This window comes from Podarcis cretensis (genome assembly GCF_951804945.1).
Source record: "Podarcis cretensis genome assembly, chromosome: 15".
Taxonomy (NCBI): domain Eukaryota; kingdom Metazoa; phylum Chordata; class Lepidosauria; order Squamata; family Lacertidae; genus Podarcis; species Podarcis cretensis.
In genome coordinates, this window is record NC_137185.1 from 859,499 (window position 1) to 880,628 (window position 21,130).

The following is a 21,130-nucleotide window of genomic DNA, read 5'->3' on the forward strand; positions in this document are numbered from 1 at the left end:
GGAAGGCGGGCCCCGGAGCCGCCTCCCCGCTTCACCGCTGGCAGCGCCGCAGCCGCGCCGGGCCCTCCTCTCGCTTTCGCGCCTTTTCGCTCTGAGGTGGAAAACAACGGGAGGAGGAAAGGCGCGCAGATTCCCGCGCGGGCGCTTCTTGCGAGGCGCCTTTGGTGGTCGGGGCGGCGGGGGCGAGAAGACTGGGGGGGGCACCGAACAGCCTCCCCCCGCCCTTTCTTGGTGCGGTGTTATTGCCGCCATTGCTGCTGCTATTATTATTATTATTATTATTATTATTATTATTATTATTATTATCCTCGCTCAAGTAGCATGACGGGGTTGTGTCTAAGTTTTACTCGGACTAGACCCCTTCTCTGACAGGCGAGGGGCCAAGAGATTTCTCTGCCGCAGCTGTAAGCCGCCTTGAGCCTCTCTCGGGGAAAGGCGGGGTACGAGAAGCAAGAGCGGGAGGTTAGGGAACTGGGTACAACAATTGTTCTTCTCATCCCCTCCTTTTGTAGCACTGCTATTATAGTTCTATTATCAGTATACTTACAACTTACTACTCAACCTTCACCTGCAGGTTCCAGGGTGAGTCACAACAGTTTAAAATTCTGAATTAAAAAGAATGAAAAAAACACTGCAATCACAATGCTAGGCTGGGTATTAAGTGTATGAATATTTGTGAGGGTGGGTAGAGAGAAAGAGACCAATGTTCAGTTCTGGCTATCCCCATTTAAGAAGGATATTGAGAAGCAGAAACGAAGGTGCCCAAGATGGCAAAGGGTCTTGAGACCAAGCCTGATGAGGAACAGTTGAAGGAGCTGGGGATGTTTAGCCTGGAAAACAGGAGATAGAGCCATCTTCAAATATCTCAAGGGCTGTCGCGTGGAAGAGGAACATGCCTGCTTGCTTCTGCTCCAGAGGGTAGGACTCGAACCCATGGCTTCAAGTTGCAAGAAAGGAGATTCCGACTCAACATCAGGAAGAACTTTCTGACCATAAGGGATGTTCAAAGTGGAACAGTCCCCCTCAGAAGGTGGTGGACTCTCTTTCATTGGAGGTTTTTAAGCAGAGGTCGGAAGGCCTTCTGTCATATATGTGTTGGTTGAGATTTCTGCATTGCAGGGGGTTGGACTAGATGACCCTCAGGGACCTTTCCAACTCTACAGCCCTATGGTTCTACCTCAAGTGCCAAATGCCAGGGGGAAGAGGTGTGGTTTCAGCATAGGATGAAAGCTCTGGGGATGGAATTTGTAGTTCTTTTTGGAGCATGACCATTATTGCTGTCATCGTCCTTGTCCTGCTTCTTCTTCCCTCCAGGGTGACAAGCACCGTACTCGCCTGCCCCAGCTTTGCCTTCACAACAACCCTGTGAAATAGGCTGCATGGTAGGTGTGGGGGATATATTGGGGGGGGGATATCTGTAGATGTCATCGCAGCCCCTGGCCGCAAGCCATGCTGACTGCTGGAGCCAAGAAGAATTGGGAGCCCAAAGGCATTTGAAGGGAGAGCCACAGCAGGTTCCTCATCCCTGGTTAGCACCCAGAAGCACACCCTCATATGTCTTTGATGCAAGAGATTTTTTTTAAAGGCCCAATTTATTAGATTATGTATTTTTGTCATTATTAGAGTATGTATTTTTGTGTTTTTATACTGAATTGTAAACCGCCCTGTGATCCTTGGATGAAGGATAACTTTAATAAACTACTACTACTACTAATTTTCCACCTGCTCTGGTCTAAATTCACCTTCTGTTAAATCAGGTATCTTCAACCTTTTCAAGCCCAGGACCCACTTTTAACACAAATGTGCATTTGGGGCACTTTTCCTAATCTTTTACCATATATTTGCATTGTAGTAGTGCTATTGTTTTAACCTTCCATTGCAGAGGCTTGCACTAGATGACCCTTGGGGCATAGCTGTCAACGTTTCCCCTTTTTTAAGGGAAATTCCCTTATTCCGAATAGGATTCCTCGCAAGAAAAGGGAAAAGTTGACAGCTATGCCTTGGGGTCCCTTCCAACTCTACAGTTATGTGATTCTGTGACCCACAAGTGAGTCCCAACCCACCAGCTGAACACCAGTGCATTATCAAATAGCTGTAGATTATATAGCCTCTGAATGGTTAAACAAAATTTGGATGGGTTTATTTCTAGCTCATCATGGACTTACCTGTGGAAAAATGGAAGCTTTACATTAGCCAGAAACTGACTTCACTGCAGCCATTATTGAAGGAACAACTTTGTCACTCCATGTCGCTCAGGGACAGCTTTCTTCTTTCCTTGACTCTTCTGCAGTAAGTAACTTTGAGTGATGTGTGTGAATATTTTGCTGAGAAGCCTGCATGCTGTTCCTCTGCAGTTCGAGTTCTGAAAAAAACCCAAAAACGTTGAGCTAGCTGCTTGACTATGGTGAAATTTAATAACACCGTTAATTTGTGATTGTTATGCAGTGCCACGCCATTCATTTCTCGGAGGGGAGCATGTTGCAAATAATGACAGCGAATCGTGGACAGAAAAGGCAGTAATGGCCACCAACCTAGATGGCTCTAAAGAAGATTAGACAAGTGCATGGAGAGCACTATCAATGGCTAGTAGCTATGATGGCTATGCTCTGCTTTCACAGCTGGGGGTAACAATACTTCTGAATACCAGCTGCTGGAAATCAAAGTAGGGAAGAGTTGCTTTTGTGCTCAATTCCTGCTTGCAGCTTTCCCACAAGCCACTGTGGGAACAGGATGCTGGACTAAATGGGCCCCCTTTGGTTCTTCTTATGTTCTTGCATTGGATTATAACAGCCAATACCAATTGTATTTGCTGCCTGATATGTATTCCTATTTGCAGAGGGGCACACAAACTAATGCCATTCCAGCTCTCATTTCCTGTTTTGACAGAATTCTGTGACATCTCTAGTGCTGACTCTCCTTCACACCTGTCTCAAATCTCTCCCCCTCTCTCTTGCTCTTTTCTCCCTCTTGTAGTCCTGAAGATGAAGAGTATTTGCTGAGGCTGTCCAGGTACTATTGTGTGAAGAAAGATCCTAAGATGACTCTGTCCTGCAAGGAGGAAGGGAACAAATGGTTTCGAAAAAAGGAGTATAGAACAGCAGCAGTACTCTATTCCAGGGTAAAGACCTGGGGCTGGGTGAGGGCGCTCAACACCTGTTTATTTATTTATTTATTTTGTTGATTTTTATCCCCCCCCTCCTTTCCACTCAGAGCACCCTCAGTAAAGCTTACAGTATAACACAAATAATGCAAAAATACACTGAAATCCATCTAGCATATTTTTCCATGTATAAGACGCCCCCATGTATGAGACGACCCCTATTTTTTTGAACCCCAAATTAAGAAATCAATATTTTAAATACCAGACAACAACTTTGATATTTCATTAAATATTCAAAGCACTGGGGGGGGGGGTGCACACACGGGCACCAGCCCAAGCCAGCTACATGAGATGGACAGTGGCTTTGGCGGTTCTGGCAGCTTCTTCACAGCAGCTGCAGGAAGTTGAATGGTTGTTTTTTTTTACCCCCTGTGCATTCACTGTCCCTTTATAAGATGCCCCCTAATTTTTAACTTCTTTTTTTCTTTCAAAAAACATCTTATATACAGAAAAAACAGTGATCTAATATACATTTTGCAAAGTTGTCTGCATTTGGACACCTCTTTAAGATAGGTAAAGGTAAAGGGACCCCTGACCATTAGGTCCAGTCGTGGCCGACTCTGGGGTTGTGGCGCTTATCTCGCTTTATTGGCCGAGGGAGCCGGCATACAGCTTCCGGATCATGTGGCCAGCATGACTAAGCTGCTTCTGGCGAACCAGAGCAGCTTACGGAAACGCCGTTTACCTTCCCGCCGGAGCGGTACCTATTTATCTACCTGCACTTTGATGTGCTTTCGAACTGCTAGGTTGGCAGGAGCAGGGACCAAGCAACGGGAGCTCACCCCGTCGCGGGGATTCGAACCGCCGACCTTCTGATTGGCAAATCCTAGGCTCAGTGGTTTAACCCACAGTGCCAATTTTGCATGGCTGTTCCTGAGATCAAGGAGCATGTTTTTGTCTTGTGTTTGGGTAGAACTGGATGCCCTTTTGAATCAAGATGCTGGACTGAACCTTTCAAAATGGAATTTAGCTCAGTCTTCTTACATGGTCGTTTCTGAGATCAAGGAGCAGGTTTTCATCTGTGTTTGGAATCAGTTGGATGGTGTTTGGATAGCAGACTGAAGCTTTCAGCACTTCACTGATTTTAACTACTGATTTCAAAACTGCTCTGCTTCTTTTGTTTCTTAGAAATCCTGAGTAGTGCCACGTATGAGACTGCTAGTATGTTAACAAAGCTAAACCATAGCAGAGCAAAAACTATAACGGGGAGACTAAAAGCCATCAAAGGGGTGTGTGAGAGAGAAAGCTTGGGAGTGAGAAGCCATAAAAAGGATGGGCCAGGCAAATTCCAACATAGGGCGGGGAGTTCAGCATTTTGGGCACTGCCACAGAGAAGGCCCCCATCAAAGTCTTTTCCACTCATAAGAGAGATGGGTGTGAAGGGGTGTGTTCTCTTTTGAAGGCAGACCAATGCATTTTGCCTTCAGTTAGCTGTGTCCTGTGGCTGAACTGAGGTTCCAACCTGAAACCTCCCAGCTCTCGCCCTTTAGCCACTCCACTTATTTTGGCCTCTTTCTCTGATCTTTCCAGGCACTTTCCCATGCAGAGGCCGGCAGCCCAGAAATGGCAGTGTGTTATGCCAACCACTCGGCAGCTCTTTTCCACCTGGGTCAGTTTGAGGTGAGTTGGGGCCAACCAAGCATCACATTGTCCAAAGCCATTGTTTCCAGTTGGAGGCCCGGCAGTCAGAAAGTCACATGCCCCAGAAGCAGAACCATTTGCTTTGTGTGTCTGTGTGTATAGTGCAAGCACTGCAATGTGTAGGGCTCCTCAACCTTTGGGGAATCCGGGTTATCGCTTAGAGTTAGAGCATTGTTCTTGCATTCCGACAATCCCAGGTTCAACCCCTGGCTTTTCCAAGAAGGGCTTCTTCTGCCTGAGCCTCTGTCAGTCAGTGTAGATTTTACTGAGCTAGATGGCCCAATATTCTCACTCAGCATAATGCAGCTTCCTGTGTTTCTAACATGGTAATGCACTCTCTGATTCTAAAGATTGTAAAATAGCTCTCACTGCTTATTGTGCCTGGCTGAGGTTAACTGCAGAATAGTGATTTCCTGTAAGTAGAAAGGTGACAGCTTGGGGGAGCAGGGGTGTGGGAAGTATCATTAATGTGTAAGCACTTCTGGGGGAAGCCATTTACAACACAAAGAGAACCTTGCATGGTATACATGGCACTTGTTACTAGCAAGCTGGCAAGTGGTGGGGCAGATGAGGACCTAGTTGTAGCTGTAAATGTAATAAGAAAGTTGAGCAACAGAATAAGCAGAGCTTAGGACATTGTAGTATCCACAACCCCCTTTTCAAGCTTTCAGAAAATCTTTATTTTCCCCTCAGGTTTGTTTGGAGGACATTAAGAGGGCACAGGGAGGGGGCTACCCAGAAGAACTGCTCCCCAAGCTGTTGCTGCGGAAGGCCAACTGCCTCTTTTCTCTAGGTCGATTTCAGGAGGTGACAGAAGCCCTAGACAGCATGGAGGAGAAAATGTCTGCAGTCCAGAGTCCGGAAGCTGCCAGCCATCATGTGCTGCTTAGTAAATTCATCCAGCTGAAACTCAAAGCCTGCAAAGGGAAGAGTGGTTCAGTCTGTCAGCCTGCTGTGTCTGACAGGATCCAGAAGGATTTGGAGCCTTGGGAGGAGAGCAGTAGGATTTCATGTGCCTCTGCATCAGTGAGCTTAAACTTCTCTGCGTGCAAAGGGCGCCATTTAGTTGCAGCCAATGATATCCTTCCTGGCGAACTCTTAGTGAGGGAAGAGGCGTTTGTGAGCGTGCTATGCCCCGGGGAAAGCCTCTTGCTTCAAGGCAGTGCAGAGGCCATGTTGAATGGGCAGCTGGCTAACGAAGATCTTCACTGCCACCATTGCTTGAAGCAGCTGCTATCGCCTGTTCCCTGCCAGGGGTGCAGCTATGCCAAGTACTGCAGCCATGCCTGTGCCCAGCTGGCATGGAGGACCTACCACAGCAAAGAGTGCTCCTTCGGGGGACTGCTTCTGACATTGGGAGTGTTCTGCCATGTCGCCTTAAGATCGGTTCTGGTGGCAGGCTTTGCAGAGGTCAGCACTTTAATAAAGCAGTCGCACACAGAGGAAGTGGTGGCAGAACCTGTTGCTGAAGCACCAGCTCCCAGTGTGGTTGTAGAAGAGAACTTGGCCTCCTCCATTCCTGGCTGTGATGCTGATGGGCGGTACAGCAGTTCCTACCAAGCCATCTTCTGCCTTTTGCCACACACTGAAAAGCACAGCCTTGAGCTCAGGCTCCTCTGCAGCCTGAGCGTTGCTGCCTTGTGTAAGAGGCTTGGAGAAGCTGGTCTGGAGGCTTTCATTTCAGGGAAGAGCACACCGGAAGACCAGGGAGGACCAGAAGCTGGCAAAGCATGTCCTGAGTGGGAAGTCCCAGGGGAGGCCATGCTGAGGCACATGCTGCAGCTGCAGTGCAATGCGCAGGCAGTGTCTGCACTCCACGTGTCAGGTGAGTACACAGGGGATTGCTCTTTCTCATGCTTGGACTCCCTAGAGGAGATGGGCAGAGTGTGTTATACATGAGGAAGCACTTTTAAGAACTGGAAGCTGTAAAGGCCTCCAGATTCTTCTGGCTGGGTTCTCTCCTTCACTGCTGAAGGCAGTAAATGCCTCTGAATACCAGTTACCACTCACATTATACATTTCATTGGTAGTGAGAGATATTGGACGGCAGGGTGTGGTTGGTTGGCTGCAATGGGGTTTGTTTGCATTTGTGAGGAGGGGAGGGCTTGTTGGGTCAGGAAGCCAGACTGATTTGTATGCTGCTGATGGATTCTTTTGGTCTTGTTGGGCTACGAATGTGATTAAGGGGAGCCATACCAGGGTGAACGCATGCTCTTCTATTTATCCCCTTGTCAGTTTCAGTTTATTGGTTAGCTTTTCTAGGAAGGGCCTATCCTGAGCCAGGTGCCACCCTTTGTTGACTGAAGCGGGGTTCGCTCAGGAGTTGGCTTCCTTTGGGTGGGTTGTGTATTTCTTGTAGGAAGGCAATGTGTGGTTTCATGGTGTTTACTTACAAGTTGGTGCTCTTTGTTTTGATCAGGTTTCCCAGTCCCCTCACATTTAGTGTAATTGCTTTTAAGCTAGCCATTTTGTTTGTCTATTTTACGGGATGATTCCCTGCTAACCTGTCTGGGTTGTCCTGTGTTTCTCACCTTATATTGGCTATTGAACCTAATATGCTGATGGGTGGGTGTGGTGGGTGGGGGAAGAGCAAAGGTTAGTGTTAGGAATGGGCTGAAGATTGGGGGGTAGGTTATAGAGGGTAATCTTTATGTAGTTATATAGGTGTTTGCTTGGGGTAGCTTAGACCATTTGGCTCCCAGCCAGTTGGTCCTGTGTCTCATCTGGCATAGACGGCCTTGTTTGAGAATAGGCTGTCCCCCCTTTCACTTGCAATAGGGGTGGGTTAGTGAGGTGGTGCCAAGCGCCTTTGTGGCACTTGTGTTGGGTGTAAAATTTATAAAAGAATGTTGTCCACTGGGCCGTTGGTGGGGTGCTCCCAGTCCTGGTGGGGTTGAGGCCACTGGTGGGGCTGGGGGCTCTGTGTGGCCTCCCTAGTTGTTGCGTTGGACACCCCTGGTTTTTGTCCCCCCCCCCCCCGTGGTGGTGGCAGTGTTGGCACAGGGACCAGCCAGGTCCAGGACCTGCCACCCCCCCCATTGGTGCTGGCGGTCCTCAGGTGCTCCACTGAGCCATGGTGGTCTCACCATCTTGCCTTTTTGGATGTCCAGCCAGCCTCTTCTGATGTTCTGATTCGTCTTGTCCCTAAAAGCCTCATTGTCACTTTCACTCAGGGGCTGAGAATGGGCCAGTGGTTAGCAGCAAACAGGTGCGTGTAGCCACAGCTCTCTACCCCGTGGTCAGCCTCCTGAACCACTCTTGTGAGCCAAACACCAGCGTGACTTTCAGCAGCAGAACCGCAGAGGTCAGAGCTTTGCAGTCAATTCCAAGAGGGCAGGAGATTCTCCACTGCTATGGTGAGTAACTGCTCTCATTTGGCTGAGGAGGGGGCCAGGTGAACTGATGCCTGGAAACCCTGTCACGCTTTTCTCAAGAGAGGCCAAAATGTACCAGTGGCGTAGGTATTGGGATCTTATATTTGCTTGTACCTCCTCCCTTTCCCTTTCCCCCCTCCTTGACTGAAAACGGGGCTTAAGGGCCTCATGCCTGCAGATCAGCCTCATTAGTTTCTTGGTGATGCTGAAAAAGTTCTGGGGAGCTGCTCTCAAATTCCTCAGGAGGCTGGAATTTGGAAAACAATTTCTCTGCTTCTTTCCAACATTTCAACATGCTTTTTGTCAAAACGATTACAGCTGAGTTCTACGATTTTATCATTTTTATTTCAATTACTGTATCTGGGATTGAAAGTGAATTTGAGAACCCAGCCAACTGATGAGCGAGATATAAATTTTTAAGTAGTTAGCACAATATCGTATTTCTGGGTGACCCGAGCGCATGGAATTTTTCCAGCTCAAGAAAGCTCAGGCCAGAGTGAAAGGTGCACACAGGAAGGCACCAAAAGAGCCACGCTCTTGAAAGTGTCCAATTATTCATTTCAGTTATTTATATCCCACCTTTCATGATACAAATCATTCCAATGCCAAGACACTATAAACAACTATTTTTTAAAAAAGTATACCAAACAACCAAAAGCTTTTAAGGTCCCCCCTGAGGTGGCCTTCGCCTGCCTCCTGCTCTCTCCTGGAATCCTCCCCGTAGGCGAGTTGATAGTGGATGAGGACCCCATGGGACAGGGAAGGGGGAAAGTGTTTGTGCCTGTTCAGGGCCAAACTCGGGGGAAATAAGCTTTCTGGTTTTGCAGTGGGAGATGGCATGCTGTTGGTCAAGATGTCAGCCTCACCTCTCCAAATCTGTTTTACAACCTTTAGAAAAAATGACCATGCTTATTTCCTTTAAAAGCCATCCATTAAACATTAAATTGAATAAGGCAGCGTTCTAACCCTTCTATACGTTTTTTAATGGCCATCAACCTGCCCACGTTACTGGGAGGGGCAAGACCTGAGAGCTCAAATAACATTGGGATTGCTGGCAAGTCTGCTTGTTTCTGGCAAAGCAAAGGCAGCAGGAGGAAGCTGGACTCAGAACCACAGAAAAGCGTGGTGCGGGAGCAGTGGCTTTGATCTGCTTTTGCAAGCACCCTACACTCCAGATCAGTTTCCCCTTGTGGCTGTGGCTCCTGTGGCTGTTCTTTGTGTCCTCTCTCAACAGGGCCTCACAGGTGCAGGATGGGGGCTGCCGAAAGGCGTAAGCGGCTCCTTTCTCAGTATTTCTTTGAATGTTGCTGTCTGCCCTGCTTGGAGGAGCTGCAGCCCAACTCAGGAAAGAGAGCATCCTCCCAAGGCGGTCTCTTCTATTGCCCTGCCTGCCACAAGCCCATGCAGCAGGTAATGCTCTGACAGGGTTGCTTCTGCAGTATTGAATGGGGCAGCTGCATCCTTGACAGGGGGGGGGCAGGGCACAGCCCTCCAGTTTACAAGCTGAGGACGTTCTCCGCTTATGATAGTTAAGATGGTAAGAGCAGCCCTTCTGCATCAAGTCACAGGCCTCTCCAGGCAGGCATTCTGTTCCCATGAGCCAGCATGAAGGCAAACAGGCCTTTCCCGCTGTCATTCCCCACCAATTGGCACCTAGACATGGAAGAGGCATAGTATGGCCATTGCAGCTTCTGGACACCAGTCCACACTGTGGTGTGTTTGCCTGGTGGTTTTAGCCTTCCTCGCATCCCTTTGCTTTCCCCTTTCATGATATAACTAAAGGAATATTTGAAAAGGAATTCCTCCACACATAGTTGTGGAACTCACTCCCAGAAGAGGCAGTGATTGCTGCCAACTTGGATGGCTTTAAAACAGGATCAGACACATTCATGGAGAAGGAGATGGCTATTGATGGCTGCTAGCCAGAATGGCTGTGTTCTGCTGCTACTGCTGGAAGCAGTAAAGGCCTCTGAACAATTGCAGTTGGTTGGTTGGTTGATTTTTTTAATTCATTAAATTTTTATATGCCTTCCTGGGAAACACAAGTGGGGGGAGTTGCTGTTGCACTCAGGTCCTGATAGCAGGCTTCTTGCTGAGTTGGCTGTTGTGAGAACAGGAGGATGTACTACTTGGGGCCCCTTTGGCCTGATCCAGTTACGGTGCCCTTTTAAATGTTTTTCATTGTGAGAGTAACGCTCATGTCATTTGCTGCAAAGACACTCAAACCGTTTTTTGCATAAATTGGGCTGGATCTGTGCCTGAGTCAGTTTATGGGGTGCCCTTTTCCCCCAAGCACCACCTGACTCAGGGGTGTGATGGATGAGGCTCTGTAATGTGATACAAACAGGGAGCTGTCCGGTGGGTTTTTCCAGGGTGCAGAGGGTTTGCTCCATTGCTCCAGTGGGGCCTGCGAAGTACGAGTTCATGAGGATCACTTCCAGCATCAGCTCTGTGACCTTCGACTGCAGTCCGAGGCAGCCTTGGAGCTTCTGCAGTGTGGCCACCCAGGTGAGCATCTTCTGCAACAAGTGCCTGTGCTGCTGCTTCCTCACTGACCAGTTGGCACAAGTAGAAATGACCTTGCCTACGATGTCGTGTTCCTGATGACCACATGGGGGCAGCATTGTTGTATTCAGGCTGTTCCCTCTTAAGGAGCCGCCTTTTGGGAAATTCTGAAGGGGAGAGGCCAGATAAAGTGTGAGGCTTAAAAACACCCAAGAAACTCAGGCAGGGCCTCTCCCTGGGTAGCTTATGTATCTAGAAGAGTCGGGTAGGAACCAGGAAGCCCTGGGTTTAGCTACTTAAACGTTTCTGCCACGCCTTTCTGCAGCATTATGAGCCACTCAAGGCATCTCACAGCAAATCAGCCCTTAATAACATTAAAAGCAAAAGGTGACACTTTTATCTGTCTCGACAGCAAACCTCCACAGCCGCACATATGCAAAACAATACAGAGATCTTAATAGAAATCTGCCCCACAGGCCTCTTGTGAATATGGCCAAGGCTGTCATGTGTCCATCTCACAATTGCATTGGGCCTGGGCTTCTTGAATTTCCAGATCAGTCGATGGAGCTGCTTCTGAAATGCAGGTTGGATGCCAAGAGATTCCTCTCTCCAGCGCACTTGATGGTGGGAGAGATTGAGGATCGCCTGGCGCAGGCCTGCGTCACCCTGGGTAAGGTGCTCTTTTAAACTAAGGGGGGAAACCCTTTTTGGCTCTGCCAGCCAGAGCCTTATCTAGCCCCACCCCTGCAGACCAACTTTGATGCAGGGGGTGTGTGTGCATGGAGAAACCTACCTGCTAATCACATGATGTAATTATGATAACAGATGAGTGACAGGTAACCTGTCCGGCCCAACTGTCAAAATCCCAAGCGCTCTGCTGGCTGTCAGGCCCTTGGGAATCCCAAGCAATGCGCTTTGCAATCCCTGTGCAGGCAATGCAGCCTGCTTCAGCTCTCCTGCCCATCAGCTGATCATGACTGCATATATCCCTAGCACATCCCCCACAGCATTCATTGTCTTTCTAAACCGAAAAGGCCCAAATGCACCAACCTTTCCTTGTAAAAATGGTGTGCCAGCTTCTTCATCATTTTGTCCTCTTTTGAGGACACCTTTGGCCAGCTCTCTGATATCCTTTCTTGAATCAGGGTGACCGGAACTGTGTACACTATGTTTATTCCAAGTTTGGTTGCAACAAATAATTACATAAGGCATTACGATAAGTGCAGTTTTATTTTCAGCCACTTCCCCAACATCCTCCAGCATGGAATCTGCCTTTTTTTGACACAATCAGACTCTGAATTATCATTGTCCTTGAGCTAACCACGGTGACCCGAAGCCCTGCCAGCTAAGATCCCCTAAGTCTGCATATATGGAGTTAGGGGTGGGTTTGTTTGTCTGTCTGCTTGTTTTCTCCAATATGCATCACTTTGCACTGATATTTGGCAGTTTGCACTTGAGTAATAAGTTTGCATGATTGATTGATTTTACAAGGGTCATATAATCTTAAAATGGGAGCTTGGCAGCAGGGCTGTGATGATAACAGCCCATGAGATAATACGTACGTGCATACAGGCAACCACCATTGCTTAGAGCTAGAGCCCTCCGTAATCCGTAAATAGATAGCATTTAAGATGATGAGAGCATGAAGCAGTAGCTGTGAGGAGGCTAAGGAAGCACTCTGGTGCCCAGTAAAATGATTCCCACATTATTTCTCCTACCTCGCTCCCAATCTTTCCCAGGGAAGTGGCAGGAAGCAGCAGGGCATCTACGCAGCAGCATCCAGACTGTGGAAGCCCATTACGGCCCCTCCAGCATAGAAGCAGGCCAGGAGCTCTTCAAACTGGCACAAGTCCTCTTCAATGGGTAAGTGCCCCTCCCCCGCTCCCTATGGTGGCTCACAAGGCACATGCTTCCGCATAGCAGTGGACAGGAGCAGCGTGCTTTTCAGAAGGGGCTTTTCAGCGCTGGCCTAGGGAAAGCAGCTGAAGGGTTCACACAGAGGGGTTTTGTGGCCCACCCTGCATCCCCTTAGGGGCTGTGGAGAAAATGGACTTGCCTGTGTCATAGGACTGGGAGGCATGTCTTGGGGTTGCCTCATCTGACCCCTGCCTCTATTCAAGGCGGAAAGTCCTGTTCTGGAAGTGTCCGCAAGAGCCAACTTTTCACTGGAACCCTCCAAAAAGAGCCTGAGCACTTCGCTGTGTTACTCAAGGGCTGAATCACATGGGAAGTTCATTGTATGTTAAGAACATGTGTATGTATATTTTTAATGTAAATAGCAGCTGCTAAGCCCGGAAGGCATGTGGAGGGGGAGGTTTAGTTTCCCCCCCTCTCTCTCCCCCTCCCTGCCACGGTCAGGATGAATTGCTTTTCAGAGAGATTTTTGTCCAGATTGTGGACAAATTGCTGTTACATAACACAAAGTTCTTCCTAATAATTAACTCCCCAGAACCTCCATCCCTATTTTTCGCTGCCTCCTCATCCTTCCTGAGGCCTCCTGCTCTCCCTCCCTTCAGCCTCTCCTCCTTCTGGACTCTTCTTCATCTTGGGTGGCTGAGATTAGGTCCAGAGCTCAGCTTGGGGTTCTGTTGAGGGGAGGGAGCCATTGCTGCAGCCCTTTCAAGAATGCCTCCTCCTTTTCTTCTGTGGCCAGGCGTGCTGTACCAGAAGCCCTGCCCACCATCCAGGAGGCTGAGCATGTTTTGTCTAGGCACTTCGGCCCCCAGAGTACCCAGCTGCAAGAGCTGCAAGAGATGAAAGCCTGCCTGGAGGAGTTGCTCAGAGGAGGCAGAGCCTCTGTTGCCAGTGCAAGACCCAAGATGTCGTAAGTGAGAAACATGCAGGCCGCCCGCTTAGCCTGCTGTTTGGTACCCTTGGCGGGGATGAAGACACCTGAATGATGGGAAGGACACGCCGTTTGTACTCTGGGCAGCCAGAGGCAGGGAGCAAATCATGTGATATTGGCAAACTTCATTAAACTTCCCCAAAGGCTTGAAAAACCATTCCTGCCTCTGTCCACTTGTTCCAAGGAGGACATAGAAAGTTGCCTTGTGCCAAGTCAGACTTTTGGGCCAACAAACCCAGGATGGTCTCCTCTCATAGGCAGGATCCCAGGTGGAGAAGGGTTTTTCCCACTGGGAGATGGTTGGGCTGGACCTTTCCCATGCAAAACATGCTCTCTTCACCACTGAAGCAGCAATCCTTTGCCATGAAATTTTCCTCAGTGCATTGAAGGTGGCTGCCATCAAATACATGCTTTGGGAGGGGCAGATGCATCTGTGTCTCGGGGGGGGGAGTGGGGTCCTCAAGTCACAGGATTGGGAGGTACCTGTTGGTTCATACAGGTGCATACACACAGGTCAGAGCCCCTCCAGAGGTACAGGCGGGACTGCTGGAAGGCAGCCCCCTCCTCCCCCAAAGCACACACAAGATTCTCTGGATCCCTGGGGAGTAGGGTATTGCCTAGTGGTGAGAACATTGTGTTGGACACTGGGAAGGAAAAACGGGGAACAGAGGTAACTTTTCTCTGCTATCTCTTCCATCCTTCTCAATAATTCTGTCTCCCCTGGTATGCTTTCTCTGTCACCAACAAGATAATGAACTACCGAGACCCACACAGTTGTTCTTGGGGCATGTTTATTGCAGCACGTAAGCATAAACAGTTGTGGGGCACAACAAGAGTGCAACAGGGCAGTCGGGCCCCACCTACCTACCCCCAACCCATTTCCTCCCCGATGACCACAGGCTGTTCTGATGGGGTTTTTTTTGGGGGGGGGAGTCTAAGCACTCCGAGGGTCCAGAATTTTCCCAATAAAAAGGAGAGTGCCTGTGTCATTGTCCCGAAGCACAAACAGGAAGGGTCTGTCCAGGTGGTAGTCTATGGCGAAGTTCAGGGGTCCGGTCATCTCTGGAGCAGACACAGGGCGTGCGCCGTCTTCTCTGAGCTCAAGGACTACTTTGTGCTGTGCGTGGGTGAGCTTGACAGGCTTCACAGCGATCTTGCTGAAGTCGGGAGTCGAGAAGAGTGCCTGGAGCCCTGTGAGGAAGGAGGATGTCTCATTAGCTGGGGGGAGAACTGACCAGGGGTGCAGCCAAGCTGCGTCTCCTGGGCTCCTAGCCAAAAAGAAGAAGGCAACACTGACAAACTAGGGAGAGTTGGCCAGCAAGGAAGATCGGTGCTGACATGGCTGGACCAAGGCAGTGCATGGGAAAAGAGGAGGCTGCTTTATCCTGAGACCATAAGTCCACTGAGCTCAGCCTGGTTTGGGCAGGACTGGCACTAACGCTCCAGGGTTTCAGGCAGGGAGTCCATCCAGGTATCTGAACCCGAGACCTTCAATATGCAGGACGGGGGCTCCACCATAGCGCTGTGGCCCTCAGTGTACAGTCCAGTTGGCTGGAAGTTACATGAGTGATACTAGACCTCTCGCCATCCAGTAAACTAAAAACTGGCACCAAGGGTCACATTGCTTCCTGCAGTTGCCCTATGGCTGCCACAAGTGCAGTTTACTTGTTCAGAAGATTAGACTGGTTCACTGGAAGAGTAGAGGAAGCAGCCCTAGACCAAGCCATCTAGCTCAGCAGTGTCTGCGCTGACTGGAAGGGAAACAGTCCACCTGGAGACTCCACAAATCGAACCTGAGGCCCTTCTTCAGGCAAAGCATGTGCCTCTTATCCTGCCCATCCCCAACGTGGACAGAGTATCTTTGTGTCCATTAGCTTTGGCAACTAGGAATGGCCTTCCATGTTCAAAGGCAGCCAGTGCAAAAATAAGGGAAGGGAAGGGGCTTGTAACCTGCAGTGCTTCATCCACCCTACTGGGTGTATCTATTTTGCCAAGTGCAGCACTGCACTGACGCTCTCGCCCCACCTCAGCTGCAGAACTGGGCTGGGTACATACGCATTTCCTGGAGTGTGCTGGCAAGGTTCGTCTCAGAGGTCATCTTGAGCTGGGGTAGGCTCAGCACCGCCTGGACGGTCTTCAGCTGCCTGTCTATGTCATGAATGAACTCGGAGGTGAGGCTCTCTTCAATCAGCGTCATGTTTTGGGTCACACTCTGGGGCAGGAAGAACATGATGCTGACACTTCCTGCCAGGGGCAGCTGAGCAATCTAGAAATGGAAGCCGGAGAAAGTGAAAGGTGTTAGGTGCTGACATTTCAAAGGAGTTCCTCCATCTGTGCTCCTTGCAGGGCTTTGAGCCACTTGCTCAGCCCAGGACCCCACCCCCCAAAGAACGTTGCAGAGTGAGCTGTCTGCCCCACTGTTACAAAGGTAATTAATTTCCCTCTGCTCATTCATGTCTTAGCCATCATAGATGGCTTGAGAAATGTTGCCACGGCCCAGGGGATCCTGTTTGTTCCCAGCCTGTGGGAAGAAGCTTAAGCTCCAGAGGAGGATTTTTGGATGTGTTTGTCACTGGGACTATGGGTGCAGTTCTTTGGGAAGCAAAAGGGGGAGTTGTTGACTGAGCCGGGGCAACAGTCGTAGGCAGGTGGAAACTGGGGTCTTGGGATGTTTAGAAGGCTTGAATCCTGCCTACACACATATTTGCACACGCACACATATATCCATGGGGCATTTGTACCTGCAACACTTAAGAACACCCTTCATTCTCTATTGCAGCAGCTGGCTAGGGTCCTACCACTTGAAGAGAGGCACTTTTGAAAATGAAAGAGATGGCCCAATCAAAGTTGTTCTCAGTGCATAAGCTGCAGTTTACAATCCCTTCTTTTTCATCCCCAGCTTCCAAGTTTAGCTTGCAAATGTGCTGCAGAAATTGACATACAGTGGTACCTTGGGTTAAGGACTTAATTCATTCTGGAGGTCCGTATCTAACCTGAAACTGTTCTTAACCTGAAACACCACTTTAGCTAATGGGGCTAATGCTGTTGCCACGCTGCCGGATCATGATTTCTGTTCTTATCCTGAAGCAAAGTTCTTAACCTGAAGCACTATTTCTGGGTTAGCAGAGTCTGTAACCTGAAGCGTATGTAACCTGAGGTACCATTGTACTTGCAAAATTTGCAATTCTTCATGAACCAAAATATCCCCATCTTATGTAGCCTGGTTCTCCTGGCCTTCAGCCCAAACAAGCAATGGATTGTGCTGCTCTCTGACCTGGACCTCTGAGAGAAGCCACAGGGTGGGAGGGACTGCTCCACATGTGTGAATGAGGAATCTTTGCTGGCCAGTTTTAGCTTATAGCAGGGCAGAGCCACCCATGGAGGTACATCATTGGCACACATTTATATTTCAATAGCATATCCATGCAGAGGTTCAAATCCATCCTCAGGGTGGATCTTGGGCAGATGGCAATATCTGGCCGCTTCTCAGTGGCAGCGTTGCTAAACAGGAATGGCTTCTTGGGAAGAAGAGGGGGACAAGGGCAAATAACAAATCTGGGCCACTGAAAGTGCAACAATTAATGTTGTTGTTGTTTGTATCCGTCTGTTTTGAGAGACAAAGGAATGTGCCTTCAGAGGCGAAGTCAAACCACTAGCAGCACCGAAGTGACTTCCCTGAGGAGCAAGTCTGGGCAGTATATGGGCTGCCCAGAAGACAAGATGCCTCTCTCAGCCTCATTTATGTGGTCCAAAGGAAAGCAGAGCAATATGTTTGGCGGCAGGAGTTCCTGGAAGGAGACCTACAAAGCGCCATCCAACTATCTTAAGGACTCCGCTCCGGACTTGTATAGGGTTGACTCCTGAGCCGTTTCTTCTGAAGATATCCCACAAGGCAGTGGAGGTTTAGGACCAGAATTTTCCTTCTAGATAGACTGCCTTCCCAAGTTGACAAACCCCACCTGCTCCTCACCTCTCTACGGCACGTGCTGAAACTGCCTTCTTGACCATTGGACCACTATTGCTCTCACCTCCTCTATCCGCCAGAGCCTGTCTTCACATGCAGGGGAAGTCCCTAACTCACTGAGGGTTTGAGACGCTTTGGCTACCCTCACCTAGTTTAGCTGGCCAAATGAAGCTGTTCCCTTCTTGTCCCAAATTTAGTGATGAGAGGGAGCAACTGGTGAAGGAAGGCCTGCCTGCCCTTATACTGTGAAGCAGGCAGGGAGACCCTTTCTGCAGGGTCTGCTCCCTGTACTGACCTTGCAGTTGAGCTCAGAGTCAAAGCCGTACTTGAGGATGGCTTTGGGATCTGACATCATGGGCACTTTCACCGTCCGGCCCTCATCCAGATGGAAGTCCTGCAGCTTAGTCAGCCTGGTGTCAAACCTGGTGACCCACTGCCCTGTTATTAGAGAAGGGAAAGAAATGTTATTGAGTTCCTAATTCCCTCTTCCTTCGAAAAGCTTCAGCTGGAACAGTGACTCCCCCTGGGGAGAAGCAGAAGACACAGCCCAGCCTTCACCCTCCTCTGTGATCCTAACCTCAAGGAATTTGAGACACCTCTTGTCACCCCAAGGTGCCCGCCACTGGACCTTACCTTCTCCTTTCCTTGAGCACCTCTCTCGGCATGTCTCCCCTTACCTTTGAAATAGGCTGCCCCAAGGAGCAGGATGCTAATTCCAGCAGGGATCTCGCCAAATAACCTCGTGACCTTCCCGCCAGTCCGCTGCTGCACCCAGTTGTTGATCTCTTGCAGGTCTGCCCGGGCGTTTCCACTCAGCACTCTGGGGCGGACTCCATAGGCCTTGTCCAGCTCATTCACAAACCCAATTTTCATTTTCAGCCCTAGGGGAGTGGGAAGGGATGAGACTAGAAAGCTCCCATCCTGCTCAGTACTTGGAGGTGATGTCTTAACAGCCTGTACTCATGCAGCCACAGATGTGGAGGCAGCCAAAGGTGACCTGGTCCAGCCTACTTGTATAGAGCCACTTGCCCAGAGGCAGCCAATGAAAAAACCCTTCCAGGCACTAAATCTGAAGTAACTTTAGCAGTTCTCAACAGGACCTGTTTCGTAGAAAACAATGAGAATTGTGCAGAAGGCAGGCGTTAATTCTGCCTTGGACTTTGAGGCTGGGCTGGTGCTCACTGGCTCCAAACAGCCTGGGCCAAATTGCTCATGAGACTGACGGACTTTTAAATAGAGTGGCTAGGTTAGGTGGCGCCTGCTGCCCAAATATCCAATCCTACCAAGGCAAATGGGTACATCCTGCAAGTACGGATGATTTGATTTGGGGACCAGGAATTGCTGCTTGCTGGACCATGTTCCCCGTGGCCGCCCACTCTGCCTCCTTGCCATCCCCTGTGACATGGGGAGCAGGGCCACAAGGTTTACTTCTCTCCATGATGAGGCGGAAGACGCTCTTCAGGCCTTTGGAGGGAGCCGCCATGGTGGTCAGGAGCTCCTTGTATGTGCTGTGGATCCCGGCCTTGTCAAGCATGTCGTAGAACAGAGCACGAGAGATTATACCTTCGGTCCGTTCTCCTGCCCCTACAAACCACAAAGAAAAAGGCCTGTGAAATTCGCCTTCCCGGGATGGGTGATATTAGGAAAGGATGGAACAGAACTGAGCTCACCAAGGGAGATGCCAGAGAGAGCAGTGGCAATGCTGAAGGGGGACAGCAGGACGTTGGCGCTGGGAGCCTGGCTGGATTGCTGGCGGTACAGGTCATAGCCAAAGTTGGAGACGGCAGCTGCTAGCTTATTGAGAGGGCTCTTGAAGAAGGGGTCCTCTTCCTCAGTTCCCTCTGTGTTGTCGGGTTCAGGATCCTGTGAAAGGCAAAATTTGCTTGCTCAGAATTCTCCCGTCCCTAAGACTCCTTCCATTTGTCTGAATGCCTTAAAGAGAGCCTTCGCCGCTGCCACGCCCTCCAGATGTTTTGGACAAGGGTTGATGGGAGCTGTAGTCTAAAACATCTGGAGGGCATCAGGTTAACAGAGGCCGCTGTAGAAACATCCTAGGGACTTCTCAAAGTACAAAAGCGAGAAGGCAGCATATGGGTTTTCATCCCCAGCTTGCCATGGGCTAGGTTATGCAGCCCGTCCCTGCCCCGTTTTTCTAGTTTTTAAACAAAAGGGGACATGAAGAATGCCTCAGGGGTCGTGTTCAGTATTTTGGGAGGAGCCCTGAAGCCTCAGACAGACCTGTGGGCTGCTCCTGGTACCAGAGTCCTGGCTTCTGCAGGAGATGGCTAGGAGTCCCAGCCACAGAAGAACCACCAGATGTCGCATGGCGGGGCCTGGAGAGGAAAGAACAAACAAGTTTAACTGCTGTCCCCCTCAGCCTTTTCTCTGTAGCTGGAGCTGCAAATACAGGACAGAGCACTGAGGCAGGAACTCATTTCCCAGGACTTTCATTTAAAACAAACCAACAAAACCTCACTTCCTGTTTCATTAAAGAGAAGACTGCAGTGGGCATTGGCTTTGGTACTTGCTGATGTCTTACTAACTGCCCTGCTCCCATGAGCCAGCAGAAGCAATAAAACTACAAGTAATATTTACTATTTCCACCCCCTTGTGAATATTCCAAGCAAGAAACAATGAAAGAATCACAGCTCAAGTCCAATGCTTGTCACGGTCCTAAACATGAATCAAAACCTTGAGCTTTTAAGACTTCCCTATAACTTCTAATAATTTGTGCAATAACTCCAGACCAGCAATTCCTTGGACTGCCACAGGCACCTATTTCTCCCATCGGGACAATTGGACTGGGGCAGGTGAAGCAGACCTCTTGTTTTGCAGGATTCTGGCATGAATTCATCACTTGTGTTTGCAGGGGATAGACTTAGATAATGCCTCATCCAGTCCAAAGGGTAGCCTGCAACCTCAGCAGACACCAAAGTCATGTCCCTGAAAGCTGGCGCCACAAGGGCTATGTGGAAATAGTAGTTAGGTCTTTAAAAGGCTACAATTAAAGGGAAGGCAGCCAAATCACCAGGATGGCACAAAAGTTTCAAATTACTGCAGATCTAGAGTGATCATGTCTGAAGCAGGCTTTTCTCCCCACTTGTGATTCCCAGCAAGTGGTATGGAGAGGCATTTACTATTTCCAATAGTGGAGGCGCAGAACACAGCCATTGTGGCTAGCAGCCATCCATAGCCCTCTCCTCTGTGCATTTCTCTAATCCTCTTTTAAAGCCATCCAGGTTCGTAGCCATCACTGCCTCCTGCAAGAGCGAGTTCCACAGAGAAGGGTTTTCTTTCCTCTACTCTGAATCTTCCAACATTCAGCCTAAGCCACAAGTTCTAGTCTTAGGAGAGAGAGAAACTTCTCTCTGTCCATTTTCTCCACACTGTGCTTGGCTTTAGACACCTCTGTCCAGTCTCTTCTTAGCTGCCTTTCCCAAACGTTGCCCTTTCCTGAACCTTTTCCAGCTGTCCAATATCCCTTTCTAGTTTGTTTGACGGACTACTGTATTTTAATATTTTGTTGGAAGCCGCCAGAGTGGCTGGGGAAACGCAGCTATATGGGCGGGGTATAAATAAAAAAGTTGTTGTTGTTGTTGTTGTTGTTGTTGTTATGAAGCGACCAGAACTGGACACGTATT

At 49.3% G+C, this 21,130-nt stretch overlaps 2 protein-coding genes across 4 annotated transcripts; one reads left to right on the forward strand and one right to left on the reverse strand.

Annotated features, from left to right (window-relative positions):
- The first annotated feature begins 440 nt into the window (after positions 1 to 440).
- Positions 441 to 13,682, forward strand: LOC307204118 (SET and MYND domain-containing protein 4-like). Of its 3 annotated transcripts, none has more exons than XM_079955540.1 (12): positions 441 to 582; positions 1,315 to 1,382; positions 2,150 to 2,289; positions 2,974 to 3,118; positions 4,691 to 4,780; positions 5,495 to 6,626; positions 7,975 to 8,157; positions 9,410 to 9,585; positions 10,548 to 10,683; positions 11,234 to 11,350; positions 12,420 to 12,543; positions 13,334 to 13,682. In XM_079955540.1, the coding sequence occupies exons 2-12, from the start codon at positions 1,380 to 1,382 to the stop codon at positions 13,506 to 13,508; spliced, it is 2,421 nt and encodes an 806-aa protein (XP_079811666.1). In that variant the 5' UTR covers positions 441 to 582; positions 1,315 to 1,379; the 3' UTR covers positions 13,509 to 13,682. The 3 variants fall into 3 exon arrangements, with proteins under 3 accessions (XP_079811666.1, XP_079811668.1, XP_079811667.1); XM_079955541.1 differs by lacking the exon at positions 441 to 582 and adding an exon at positions 643 to 1,030; XM_079955542.1 differs by lacking the exon at positions 1,315 to 1,382 and having other exon boundaries at positions 472 to 582.
- A 617-nt stretch (positions 13,683 to 14,299) lies between these two features.
- Positions 14,300 to 19,886, reverse strand: LOC307204201 (pigment epithelium-derived factor-like). Its single transcript, XM_079955769.1, has 7 exons — positions 19,728 to 19,886; positions 19,160 to 19,352; positions 18,918 to 19,073; positions 18,167 to 18,370; positions 17,785 to 17,927; positions 15,581 to 15,791; positions 14,300 to 14,716 (listed from the first exon to the last, which is right to left on the reverse strand). Exons 1-7 carry the CDS (start codon positions 19,812 to 19,814, stop codon positions 14,460 to 14,462), a joined length of 1,251 nt encoding a protein of 416 aa, XP_079811895.1. The 5' UTR covers positions 19,815 to 19,886; the 3' UTR covers positions 14,300 to 14,459.
- Positions 19,887 to 21,130: the final 1,244 nt, after the last annotated feature.